General features: G+C 44.9%; 1 protein-coding gene across 1 annotated transcript in view; it reads right to left on the minus strand.

Annotated features, from left to right (window-relative positions):
• Window positions 1-12,140, minus strand: part of PLCD3 (phospholipase C delta 3) — a 96,492-nt gene extending 84,352 nt beyond the window's left edge. Inside the window, exon 1 of the mRNA XM_053362727.1 lies at window positions 11,802-12,140. Coding sequence (XP_053218702.1) covers window positions 11,802-11,937 — 136 coding nt within the window. The 5' untranslated portion in view covers window positions 11,938-12,140. The remainder of the gene's footprint in view (window positions 1-11,801) is intronic.
• Window positions 12,141-13,358: the final 1,218 nt, after the last annotated feature.

The following is a 13,358-nucleotide window of genomic DNA, read 5'->3' on the forward strand; positions in this document are numbered from 1 at the left end:
GGCCCTGTGATGAGGCATCTTGGTTATTCTGGTTTCTCTTTTTCTACTCTCTCTCTCCCCTTCCCATGAAAGCAAAAAACAAACAAACACCCTAATCAAAATCTGGGGGCAGCACCACTAACACGACTTAACTCTTAACATTTATGTGTAACCTGCTTGCAGGTCTCAGCCAACCATTGAAAACAGATATTCACAGCCATGATGGCCCTTCACAAATAAAGTCAGGCCAGTCCAAGCATATACGATCTCACAGAAAATTATATATATTTCACGCAAGCACCTTAATACAGCACATTCCGATCTCTATATGAGAGGTAGCTCACCTAGAGTTGCTTAAGTTTTTATTTATTTATCCACATAGTTGCAATTTATAAGCAGCTTTTCAATAAGGCATAAAAATAGGCTGTTTAAGGTATGGATGGCCTCAGGGTTGGAACACTCGCTCCCGAGATGGATTAGGCACCAGAAGCCAAATGTGTGGACACATAATACCTTGTAATTACCTTGGGATGCATTTAACTGTAATTGTTTTTAGAATGTTTTTAACTGCCTCAGAATGTTCTTGCTTAGTTTTTTCTTTCCATTTGTGCTATCTGTTTGTCATCCCGTGCAACTTGGGGAGAAAGGGTGGGATATAAATTTGATCTATTATATTATTATTATTATTATTATTATTATTATTATTATTATTATTACTCTGCCCATCTGGCTGGGTTTCCCCAGCCACTCTGGGCAGCTCCCAACAGAGGACCAAAACAGAATAAAACTTCAAACATAAAAAACTTTCCTAAATGGGGCTGCTTCCAGATGTCTTAAAAGTCAGATAGTTGTTTATTTCCTTGACATTTGACGGGAGGGCGTTCCACAGGGCGGGCGCCACCACTGAGAAGACCCTCAGCCTGGTTTCCTGTAACCTTGCTTCTCACAGTGAGGAAACTGCCAGAAGGCCCTCGGCACTGGACCTCAGTGTCTGAACGATGGGGGTGGAGACGCTCCTTCAGGTATACTGGGCCGAGGCCATTTAGGGCTTTAAAGCTCAGCACCAACACTCTGAATTGTGCTCGGGAATGTAAATAGTAATATGGATACTAATTATTACCACAACCCACTCACCCAAGTGTTTAGGTACAGATAACTTGACAAGGGACGCAGCAACCATTTTCCCAATGGTTCTCATTTTCGTGCCTCGTGGAGGAAGAACTGTTAGCTTTATTTGCAATACAGGTGAAACATACATTTTTCAGTGACAACCATAGGTGTGGTCCCATACCATAGGGGTGGTCAAATCCGACCCTACAATTAATTTCCACCTGAAACATCTTACCTACACAACCCCAGAGCTCATCCCACAAGCACAGAGCAGGCACACAGCAGAAGAGATCCTGAAAGCTATACAGTTGTACCTCGGAAGCTGAACGGAAGCCGTTTGGGAAGTCCGTTCAAATTCCAAAACGTTTGGAAACCAAGGCTTGGCTTTCGATTGGCTGCAGGAAGTTCCTGCAGCCAACTGGAAGCCGCGCCAAACGTTCGAGTTCCAAAAGAACATTCGCAAACCGGAACACTCACTTTCGGATTTACAGAGTTCAGGAGCCAAAACGTTTGAGTGCAAAGGCGTTCAGCTTCCAAGGTACGACTGTAGATGGTGAATCTCCACTCACTTCATTGAAAGATGCATTAGCACCGCTAGCCAATCTAAGCTGGCAAAGTTGTGGGGGAATATAGGGAGATCGGTCATACCTTTAAGCAGCAATAAAAACCTTTAGTTGCATTTCCTCAAACAAAAATGTACTGAGATGCAATTCATACCACCCAGGGCCTCTCTTACGGCAAGACTGATAGTCCACTTGTGAAAAACCCTTTCCTTGACCCCACTGGGGCTACAGGCAGACAACAGTTTTTACAGGAATTGGAAAGTCTGAGGGAGGCGTCATATCTCCCATACTCAGATTCCAATTCTTTCATCCTGTGCTCATGTGTACAGTGGTGCCTTGGTTCTCAAACTTAATCCATTCTGGAAGTCCGTTCCAAAAACAAAGTGTGCTTTCCAATGGAAAGTAATGCAAAATTGATTAATCCATTCCAGATTTTTATAATCAACTCCTAAGACAGCAATTTAACATGAATTTTACTATCTAACGAGACCATTCTTAAAGAAATCAGCCTTGAGTGCTCACTGGAAGGACAGATCCTGAAGCTGAGACTCCAATACTTTGGCCATCTCACGAGAAGACTCCCTGGAAAAGACCCTGATGTTGGGAAAGATTGAGGGCACAAGGAGAAGGGGACGACAGAGGACGAGATGGCCGGACAGTGTTCTCGAAGCTACCAATATGAGTTTGACCAAACTGCGGGAGGCAGTGGAAGACAGGCGTGCCTGGCGTGCTCTGGTCCAGGGGGTCACGAAGAGTTGGACGCGACTAAACAACAACAACGAGACCATGGATCCATAAAATGAAAGTAATAAACAATGTACTGCAGTCACACAATCAATCAATCAATAGCTGAACTGGGTTCCACACAGTCACAAAACAAAACCAAAAGAGCCGCAAAAACAAAAACGTAAAATAAATAGCAAAAACAGGCGGACCTCAGCGTAACACTCAAAACGGAAGCGTGGCACTCAAAATGGAGCATGCTTGGCCTCTGAAAAAAAGTTCACAAACCGGAACACCTACATCCAGGTTTGCAGTGTTTGGTTCCATGTTGTTTGAGTACAAAGGGGTACCAAGGTACCACTGTATTTTGACACCACTAACAAGTAAGATTGGTAAGCGTACAGCCTATCCCCCACTCAATGAAGCCTGTGAAATAAATATGGCAGGGGCAACATGACTTGCCCAAAGCCCCCCGACAAACCTGATGGCCAAGCAGTAGCTTAAATGTGATTTTCCCATTCAAGTTGGGCAACCTCTCTCGCTATTCCACACCTGTGCTGATTTTGCACACCAAAAAGACCGGCGCCTGTGATTCATTGCAGATCCGGCACCATCAGGGAAAGGCCACCTGCTTTGGGGGGGAGGATATTCCGTTGCCCCCCATCAAAACAGGCAATACATTGAGGGACGTGCAAAAAGTAGAGGCAGAATTGCATTCCCCAATCTGTCTCCCAAGCTCTCCGCAGCAACTTTATTTTTTTAAAATTTTAAATAGCTTTTATTTCATTTTAATACACCGCATATAAAAAGAAAATATGAAGATACACAGATATCCATCACCTAACAACTAAGAAAGAAAGAAGAACAAAAAAATACAAAACAACATGTTTAATGTTATTTATTCTATCCTAGGTTTTCCATCAGATTTAAAACTCCGACTGAAGTTATTCAAATGCTGCTACAGACTTCAAACTGTCATTGTTATTTTTCAGATAAATTTTAAAGACTTTCCATTTTGTGGTAAATACTTCCTTTGGTTTATTTTATATTATTTCTGATAACTGGTATAATTCTGCATATTTGGTCATTTTTTGAATCCACTCTGATCTAGAAGGGACTTTATCACTTTTCCAATTTGTCACAACTTTCTGTGGGAAACCTGCTTGCCAAATCGGACTGTTCAGTTCTGTCTGCGTTCCCTTGCGTTCCCTTGAAATCATCCATTGCTCTGTTTCAGAAAAAGGCCCTGGGTGTTTTTGTGCATGTGCGTCTTGCTTACGCTTACTCTGCCCCATAGACTCAGCCTGCAACCGTATACACACACGCTAACCTGGGAGCAAGTGCTTCTCTAAGCAAACAAGACTGCACTGTTAGATGCTGCAGAGAAAGACATTCCTCCACGTATCTTTCGCTGAGATTACAAGTGGCGCTTTGGCCCAGCCGAAGTAAGAAGAAATCAAGTGCAAGAATACAGAATATTCATTGTTCCACCGCTGAAAAAAACACAGGGACACATCCTGGAGGAATGAATCTGCTAGATATCAACTTCAGGTAAGCATGCCAGCTCTTTCAGAACACCAAATTTCAAAATGAATGCAAATTCCACACCGCTTTTAGTTATCGGAATCGCTCTGTACTTTAGGCCCGCGAAACTTGTGACCCATCAAACCAAACAAAGCCTGCCAGCCAGGTGCAGGCCTCACTAGGGACTAGCAAACCTATTTTTGCAGCCTGCCTGAGGCTGAAAAACAAGGGAGCTGTTCCTTCTGTCTTTATGCACCACCCCCTCTCGTTTTATTCTCTCCTCCCAATAAACCCGTAGGTTCTTCTCGTTCTTCGGTAGCCACCATTGAAAAAAGGATGCTGCCCTAGACTGAGCCTTGGTCTTATCTAGTTAAGTTTGTATATGTTCTTTACAGTGGTACCTCGGGTTACATACGCTTCAGGTTACATACGCTTCAAGTTACAGACTCCGCTAACCCAGAAATAGTACATCGGGTTAAGAACTTTGCTTCAGGATGAGAACAGAAATTGTGCTCTGGCGGCGCAGCAACAGTGGGAGGCCCCATTAGCTAAAGTGGTGCCTCAGGTTAAGAACAGTTTCAGGTTAAGAACAGACCTCCAGAATAAATTAAGTTCTTAACCCGAGGTACCACTGTACTGCCAACAATTCTCTGATGAAAATAGGGGCGTCCCATTCCATAATGGCAATTTTACTATTTATACCACGGGTTGGCAAGGTTTACCTTGCCTGGGGCCGGATCACTCCCGTGGAGATCCTCTGTGGGCCGGGCCGGCGCAGCACAATGCCAGAAATCGTGTCTGTGCATGTCCGCGGCACCGGACATTGCTTCTGCACATGCCCAGACGCCGAAAATCGCACTTGCGCAGATGCAATTTCCGGCGCTACAGACATGCACAGACGCAATTTTCGTCGTCTGTGCATGCACAGAAGCGATTTATAGAGCCGCAGAAGAGAGTCCCTGCACTGCGCCAGTTTAGCGCAGCGCGCTGGGACTCACCGAGTGGGCGGCTCGGTTCTGGGGCAGCTCGTAGGCCGGGTAATTGGGCTTCCGGCCCATGGGCCACACGTTGCCAACCTCTGCTTTACACCCTACACATCATACTAGATCGCTGCAGCCACTCTGGGCAGTTTCCAACATATATAAGGTAAAGGGACCCCTGACCATTAGGTCCAGTCGCGGACGATTCTGGGGTTGCAAGGCTCATCTCGCTTTATTGGCCGAGGGAGCCGGCGTACAGCTTCTGGGTCATGCGGCCAGCATGACCAAGCCACTTCTGGCAAACCAGAGCAGCGCACAGAAATGCCGTTTACCTTCCCGCCGGAGTGGTACCTATTTATCTACTTGCACTTTGATGTGCTTTCGAACTGCTAGGTTGGCAGGAGCAGGGGCCGAACAACGGGAGCTCACCCCGTCGCGGGGATTCGAACCGCCGACCTTCTGATCGGCAAGTCCTAGGCTCTGTGGTTTAACCCACAGCGCCACCTGTTTCCCTTACTTCCAACATGTATAAAAACATAATAAAACATTAAACATGTAAAAAACTTCCCTATACAGGATTGCCTTCAGGCGGCTTGGGGGTGGGTTGGACGAATCCATACCCTCCAACACTTCTCCAATGAAAATAGGGACATCCTAAGGAAAAGTGGGACATTCCAGGATCAAATCAGAAACTGGGATGGCTTCCCTAAATTACGGGTGTCCCTGGACAATAGGGACACTTGGAGGGTCTGTATACATAGCTAGGGGGTTCTTGTGTTCGACCTGCCGAGCTGCAAGTTTATGTATACCTGTTCTGCTGGAATGTCCAGAAAAGCCAAATCTTGCAATCTAGGCCCTGGAACTGTTTCTCTAGTATTAAGAGGGGGGCCTTCGCAGTGAACTTCCCAAAAGCCTATACGGAAAAAGAGATTACAAGCAGAAGGCTGGGCAAATAACTACATCAGCTCCTGTTCCAGGGAAAAGAACAAAAACCTACTGACAAACGACCACAGCAAGGATTGCGAAATTGCTGTCACATTCTCAAGGGGGAGAAAAATGCTTTGCAAAGTTACTTGGGAAAATATCACACGGGCATCAATTTGATAAAAATAAAATAAAGTCCAAGCACCAGCTAAGAGAACCAGAAACAGATATGGCAATAGTTTCTATTGAGCTCAGACTATGCAAGATTTCGTGCTGGAAAAGTTCCAAGCAAAAGTATTGTGAGTCACAGTTTAGATTTCATAACCCTAATTAGATTAAACAATGAACAAGATTAGAATACGTATCAAAACACAGCTCACAATTTATTTTACATGTATATAGCAGAAGCAGCTGACACTAGAGTTTATGCTTTTTATCTGCACGTAATTCGAGCGAAACGTTACGGCCCCCGTCCAATGAAAGTGGCAAGTTAAGAATACACGCACATCCAAAGTCGTTGTGGATTTGTGAGGGTCCACTGCCGTCTCCCCAAAAGAAGGGGCATATACCTGGAAGATACTCCTACTATGCGGGGGGGGGGGAATATTGTGGGGGCAGTTTAAAGCACTGGTCTTCAAGGGATAGAATCCACTAGCAGATAGTGTCTGATCCAAGGTGGGTCACAACAGGAGCACAACCACCACCATTATTAATTATTATTATTATTATTACAGTGGTACCTCGAGTTACATACGCTTCAGGTTACAGACTCCGCTAACCCAGAAATAGTACCTTGGGTTAAGAACTTTGCTTCAGGATGAGAACAGAAATCGGGCTCCGGTGGCTTGGCAGCAGCAGGAGGCCCCATTAGCTAAAGTGGTGCTTCAGGTTAAGAACAGTTTCAGGTTAAGAACAGACCTCCGGAACGAATTAAGTACTTAGCCTGAGGTACCACTGTAGTATTATTATTATTATTATTATTATTATTATTATTATTATTATTATTATTATAATTTCTGTACCGCCCTATACCCAGAGGGGTGTCCTTAGGGCAGTTCACAGAATAAAATCAAGATATAAAACCACAAAATAACTAATAAAAATAAAAACAACAACCCAATAGCTCCCCCACCCAAAAAAACCTCCACTTTTTAGAGGCATAGGATGTAGATCAGGTCAACCAAAGGCCTGGTTAAAAAGGAACATTTGTGCCTGGAGGTTTAAAGGTGTATAATGAAGGTGTCAGGCGAACTTCCCTGGGAAGAGCATTCCACAGACGGGGAGTCAATGTAGAGAAGGACCCGTTCTTGTGTTGCCACCCTCCGGACCTTTCAAGGATGCAAATATGTGGTAAAAGATTGAGAAATGAACTGTCGAGCGCATCTTTGGGTTGGGGTCTGAAAAGGTTTAAGATTCCTTGTTTTGAAAGGAAAGGCACTCCCCCCCCCCATGGAAAGGCCGAAGGCTGTACAGTGGTACCTTGGTTTACGAACTTAATCCTTTCTGGAAGTCTGTTCTGAAACCAAGGCATTCTGAAACCAAGGCATGCTTTCCCATAGCAGCGGGGGGCTCAATTTACAAATGGAACACACTCAACATGTTCTGCTTCCGAGGCAAAGCTCACAAACCAAAACACCTACTGCCGGGTTTGCAGCGTTCTTAATCCAAGTTGTTCATAAACTAAGCTGCTCTTAAACCAAGGTACCACTACACAAGCACGTTACCCTCACACGACCACAGAAATTTGGCAACCTAAGAACAGAGCTCCAGGAGAAGTCCTCAGGTTATCGTTAGACTGGCTTCCACACAGGGACTGAGTTAGCTGAACATGGAGGAAGAAAGCACATTTGATTCCAATCAACAACTCCCCTCCACCTTTGCAAAGGACTGCTAAAGCTGCAAATGGGGCAGATCCCCTAGAACAGGGGTCAGCAAACTTTTTCAGCAGGGGGCCGGTCCAGTGTCCCTCAGACCTTGTGGTCTATATGTGCACTATATTTTGAAGAGAAAAAAACGAACGAATTCCTATTCCCCACAAATAACCCAGAGATGCATTTTAAATAAAAGCACACATCCTACTCATGTAAAAACACACTGATTCCTGGACCGTCCACGGGCCGGATTTAGAAGGCGATTGGGCCAGATCTGGCCCCCAGGCCTTAGTTTGCCTAAAGGGTAAAGGGAACCCTGACCATTAGGTCCAATCGTGACCGACTCTGGGGTTGCGGTACTCATCATTTAGGCACAAGGAGATTTTTTAAAAATCTCAGCCTCTTCACAGTGAATTTGGCTTCTGGTCAAGGCGATAGGCATTTACTTGTAGCTAGTTTTTAGGAATTCTGCATACAAGTTAAATAAACAGAGAGACAATATACAGCCTTGTCATACTTCTTTCCCAATTTTGAACCAATCAGTTGTTCCATATCCAGTTCTAACTGTAGCTTCTTGTCCCACATAGAGATTTCTCAGGAGAAAGACGCCTGTTTCTTGGGAGAAAAGCAATGACAATCCTAGACAGCATCTTAAAAAGCAGAGACATCACCTTGCTGACAAAGGTCCGTAAAGCTCTGGTTTTCCCAGTAGTGCTGTATGGAAGTGAGAGCTGGACCATAAAGAAGGCTGATCGCCAAAGAATTGATGCTTTTGAATTATGGTGCTGGAGGAGACTCTTGAGAGTCCCATGGACTGCAAGAAGATCAAACCTCTCCATTCTGAAGGAAATCAGCCCTGAGTTCTCACTGGAAGGACAGATTGTGAAGCTGAGGCTCCAAGACTTTGGCCACCTCATGAGAAGAGAAGACTCTGATGTTGGGAAAGATGGAGGGCACAAGGCGAAGGGGACGACAGAGGACAAGATGGTTGGACAGTGTTCTCGAAGCTACCAGCATGAGTTTGACCAAACTGCGGGAGGCAGTGGAAGACAGGAGTGCCTGGCGTGCTCTGGTCCATGGGGTCACGAAGAGTCGGACACGACTAAACAACAACAAAGTTTTTAGGAAATGTTACTGAATGTTACCATTGCATGTTTACAGTTTATATGTAAGAACCGCTTAGATATTTTTTATTATGTTAAGCAGTATTTTTTTAAATATAAATAATAACCGCCAATTTAATTATTGTGAGACATTCCATACTCAAGGAATTCCCTTTGCCTGGATATTCCCCAGAACCTTTCATCGGCTGAGTTTAGCAAAACCACATTTCGACCTTTCACTTCTGGAGAGAATTAAGCTGTGTGAAATAGGCAGAACCGGACGGCTGTTTTCATTTGCTGTGCCTTATATCCATTTCTGTTAGGAATGCAATCTTTAATTGACAGAAAAATCAAATTCCCAGCTGCTGATCACAGGAGCAAATGTTTAAGCAGGGGATTAGCAATGTTAACGCTCAGTATTTACATAGTTCTTTTGAACATCCAGAGTGCTTACCGTACTTTAAAACTGCAAGGAAGTCAGTATCTCCATATTGTAAATAAATGGAAAAGCTAAGCAAGTGAATGTTTAAGACCAACTAATCAGTTCTCTTTAGCGACTCTGCTACAAGAAGTGTCCTCATTGCTGGTCACACTAGTTTATTTTAAAAATCCATTTGTACTATTGAAACTGAGGTTTTTAAAAGAAATAATGAAAAGAATCCTTTATTGCTAAGTGGCAGCTCGCGGACATTAAATTCTTCTCCTATTTCTTTCAATGTCCTCCAAGGGACATCCGTATTTAATTGACTAATGTCAATTCTGGATATTAAACCAGAAGTAGGCTTTCACAGAACGAACACCTGTAAGTGGGGAAGAGATTCATGAACTTAAGAAAGGATTTTTGATGTAATCAGATAGCTGGTTAAAAGCTACCTCAACTTAGATAAATCAACTAAAAGACAGTCCTAAAGTCTATTGCAACTCGTGATTTTAAAAGTGTATATATTCACTAGGGCTGTCATCTTTAACTTTTTCTGGCCCAGAACCCAATTTTAACCCACACATGTATTCTTTAAAACTTTTACCATGTATTCGCAAGGTGGTAGTGCTCCTGTTGCAACCCAGCTTGGATCAGGCCGAAACTCCCTAGTGAAGCCAGAGTATATGTAAGATGAGAAGGCTGAAGGATGAAATCAAATCTAGCAACGAGGTAATGCATGAGTTCCTATATGTTTATTTCATCCATCAATCTCCATTCCACATAGGGCTTCTGGTACCATGATAGCGATTTATTACAAATAAGTCTCCTGCAAGTAAGACTAGTCTTGGTCTTGTAAAGGTAAAGGTAAAGGGATCCCTGACCGGACGGCTCTGGGGTTGCGGCGCTCATCTCGCTTTATTGGCCGAGGGAGCAGGTGTACATCTTCCGGGGCATGTGGCCAGCATGACTAAGCTGCTTCTGGCGAACCAGAGCAGCACACGGAAACGCCGTTTACCTTCCCTCCGGAGCGGTATCTACTTGCACTTTGACGTGCTTTCGAACTGCTAGGTTGGCAGGAGCAGGGACCGAACAATGGGAGCTCACCCCGTTGCGGATTCGAACCACCGACCTTCTGATCGGCAAACCCTAGGCTCTGTGGTTTAGACCACAGCGCCAAAACCAAATTTAGCACCAACTACTCCCAGCTTTGGCCATGCCTCTTCTTTAACGAAACTGCTCAATTTGACTCAAAAAGTAAAGCAATTACTTCTTCTTCCTTTTAACTTTCACCTAGAGCGAAAATGGTGCCGTGCCCTGCTCAAATCTCAAGAGAAAATGTTATCTAAAGGTAAACACTGAGAAATTTTAAAGGTTTATTGCAGCGGTTCATTCCAGTGACATTGCTAAGCCGTTTCTGACCACGAACACACTGCTTTTTCCCACTGCCTACAGTACCCTAGTGCTGCTCACTGGTTGGTAATGCCTCTGTGGTTCCCAGCCTTTTCCCCCCAATGACCACTTAAAAATTGCTGATGATCTTGACTCATGATTTCTGCCTGTGCCTTGTGCTAGATGCCATTTGGTTTTTAATGTATTTTTATAGACACACCACGGACAACCTGAATTAAGCTCGCAGACTGCTGTTGACCCGGACAAAAGTAAACATTTGATTCCGATTCCAAAAAACACACAAATAAATCAAAGGATAGCAATTAAATCCCCTTCGCTCAAATCCGGTTTAGTACAAGAAGTCAGGTTTTCCATTAAGCCACCCAGCAGCTGACCGAAGGAACTTTTGACAATCATTTGCTTAAATCTTACATTCTTCACTCTCCCCCCCCCCCCAAAATTCCTACTGTCTAAAGGGCAACTTGCGGTTAAGGCACCTGGCAAATCAGAATCACTCAAGAACCAATTATTCAAATATTACATTATCTGTGCCGAAGTACAAATTACATTCAGATTAGTAAAAAAAAAAAAGCACTTTGTTCTTTTTAATCAGGTCACATGCCTCAAGGCTGATACGGTATGGAAAATAGGTCCCGCACTGTGCAAGGAGACAAATTAAATCCTGCGTTCCTGGAGTTATGGCAACACCCAGGCTAAAAGCAGCCGGCGTTTAATGTCGAGACAGAAAGAAATGTTCGTTTGGAAACACATTCCTTTGCCCGCTAGAGAAGCCCACCCCCAACTTACACCCCCTATCCGCTGGGGCACCGGGAGCGATTTCAGCGGTGACAGAAATGCACTCTGCAGCTGCTCAGAGGCCCTCTCGTCTACTTTGACACCAGCTCACTCCAGCGCTAAATAAATATATTGACTCATTTAACTCCTCAGCAATGTTTTTGCTGGACCTAATTAGCGCCAGGGCTCAGCCCCCGCACATATATATATATGTATATGCGGGGGCTGCGCCCTGGCGCTAATGTATATGCGGGGGCTGCGCCCTGGGCGCTAATTAGGTTCAGCAAAAACATTGCGGAGGAGTTTTGGAAAGAATAACCGACGGGAGGAACCTGCAAAGTTAGGAAAGACTTGCCGGGACCGGGGAGCTCTCCTAATTTTTTATAATCCCCACCGGGCACTTCACTTCTCTGACTTACCCAGTTTTTTGAAGGCGCGGTGCCCGGAGAGTTTGGGCACGTTTGCGCACGGTTGGCTGGAGAGTTGTTGCTGCTGCTGGCGCGGGCAGCAGCGCTGCTTTTCCCCGCACGCCTTTTTCTTCCTGCCGCAAATCATAGCTGGGAGAGACTTCGCGTCCCCGTCTCGGCCCGGAGCCCCTTCTCGGTCGCTTGTTTTCGTTTTGCCCCCCTTCTCTCCGAGGCAGAGACAGAGCAGGCAGCCCACAAGCAGCCCGCCCTCTCCGCGCGCCTGGGCGCCTCCTCCGGGGCTCCGGGGCGCAGCGCGCAGATTGGAGAGGCGGATCTTGGAAGGACTCGCATTTCAACGCCGACGCGCTCCGCCCTCTCGCTTCCACTCGGTGGGAAGGAGGGATCCGGTCTCTTGCGCTCCCCCGCCTGAGCCGCGAGGAGGATCTGTGTCCCTTACCCCACGCCAGGGCTGTGTCATCGAAATAACGAAACAGCTATTAGAAGTCACCCCAGAACTGGCCGTGGTCAACATTTTCCAGTGGAATAATGCCCACTCGCATTCTAAAGAGCTTATGAACCATCTGCTCCGTCTCTGGCTCTCTCATTTTATTTCTGCTTTTCAGGTTTATACATTTCACCACTGCTTTTTTCCTTAAAAAAATGTTTAGGGGTACTCTCATTTTCTCACTCATATTGAAATACTGCCCCTCAATGAGGCCAAACTTAGATTCACAAAATGTTTAGGGGTGTGCGTCCCCCCAGAAAAAAGCACTGCATTTCACTAGTTTTACAATCATTTTAACATTTCAAAACTTGACTTCCTTCCCCCTCTTTCTGCAGTTCCTTAAACTTATTTTTAATATCTTCTGCATATTCAAATTAACTTAATTTGCTCATTTATTCATCTAGTTTGATTATATACTCTTACAAAACTGCAGGTTATTACAATAATCCTACCAATGTTTTTATCTGTTTATCTGTAAATATTCAATAAACCATTTCCATTCTTTTATAAAAAGTTTGTTATCTTGATTTCTTATTCTTCCGGTAAGTTTCGCCATTTCTGCATACTCCATGAGTTTTTGTATCCATTCTTCCTTTGCTGGGATCTCTTCTTTCCATTTTGGGGCCAGTAACATTCTTGCCGCAATTGACCATCTGCTCTCAGTAGCCAGAAGCAACATAGCCAGACATTGGAGAAACCTGTCAGGAGGGAACATGGACTTCTGGTACCAAATTGTACGGGAAACAGCCTTCCTAAAAATGCTAATGAATAGACTAAATCTGACATGGGGACAAATAGAAGAGGACTCCTTTGCCCCAATGTGGCTCCCCTTTATTACATGCACAGCCCAACAACAAGAACCCACCAACAACATACGAATCAGTAGGTAAAGGACCCCTGGACGGTTAAGTCCAGTCAAGAGACTCTGGGGTTGTGGCACTCATCTCACTTTCAGGCCAAGGGATCCGGCATTTGTCCACAGACAGCTTTCTGGGTCATGTGGCCAGCATGACTAAACCGCTTCTGGCTCAACAGGACACCATGACGGAAACCAGAGCGCACGG

This window comes from Podarcis raffonei, chromosome 13, assembly GCF_027172205.1.
Source record: "Podarcis raffonei isolate rPodRaf1 chromosome 13, rPodRaf1.pri, whole genome shotgun sequence".
In the NCBI taxonomy this organism is placed as follows: Eukaryota; Metazoa; Chordata; class Lepidosauria; order Squamata; family Lacertidae; genus Podarcis; species Podarcis raffonei.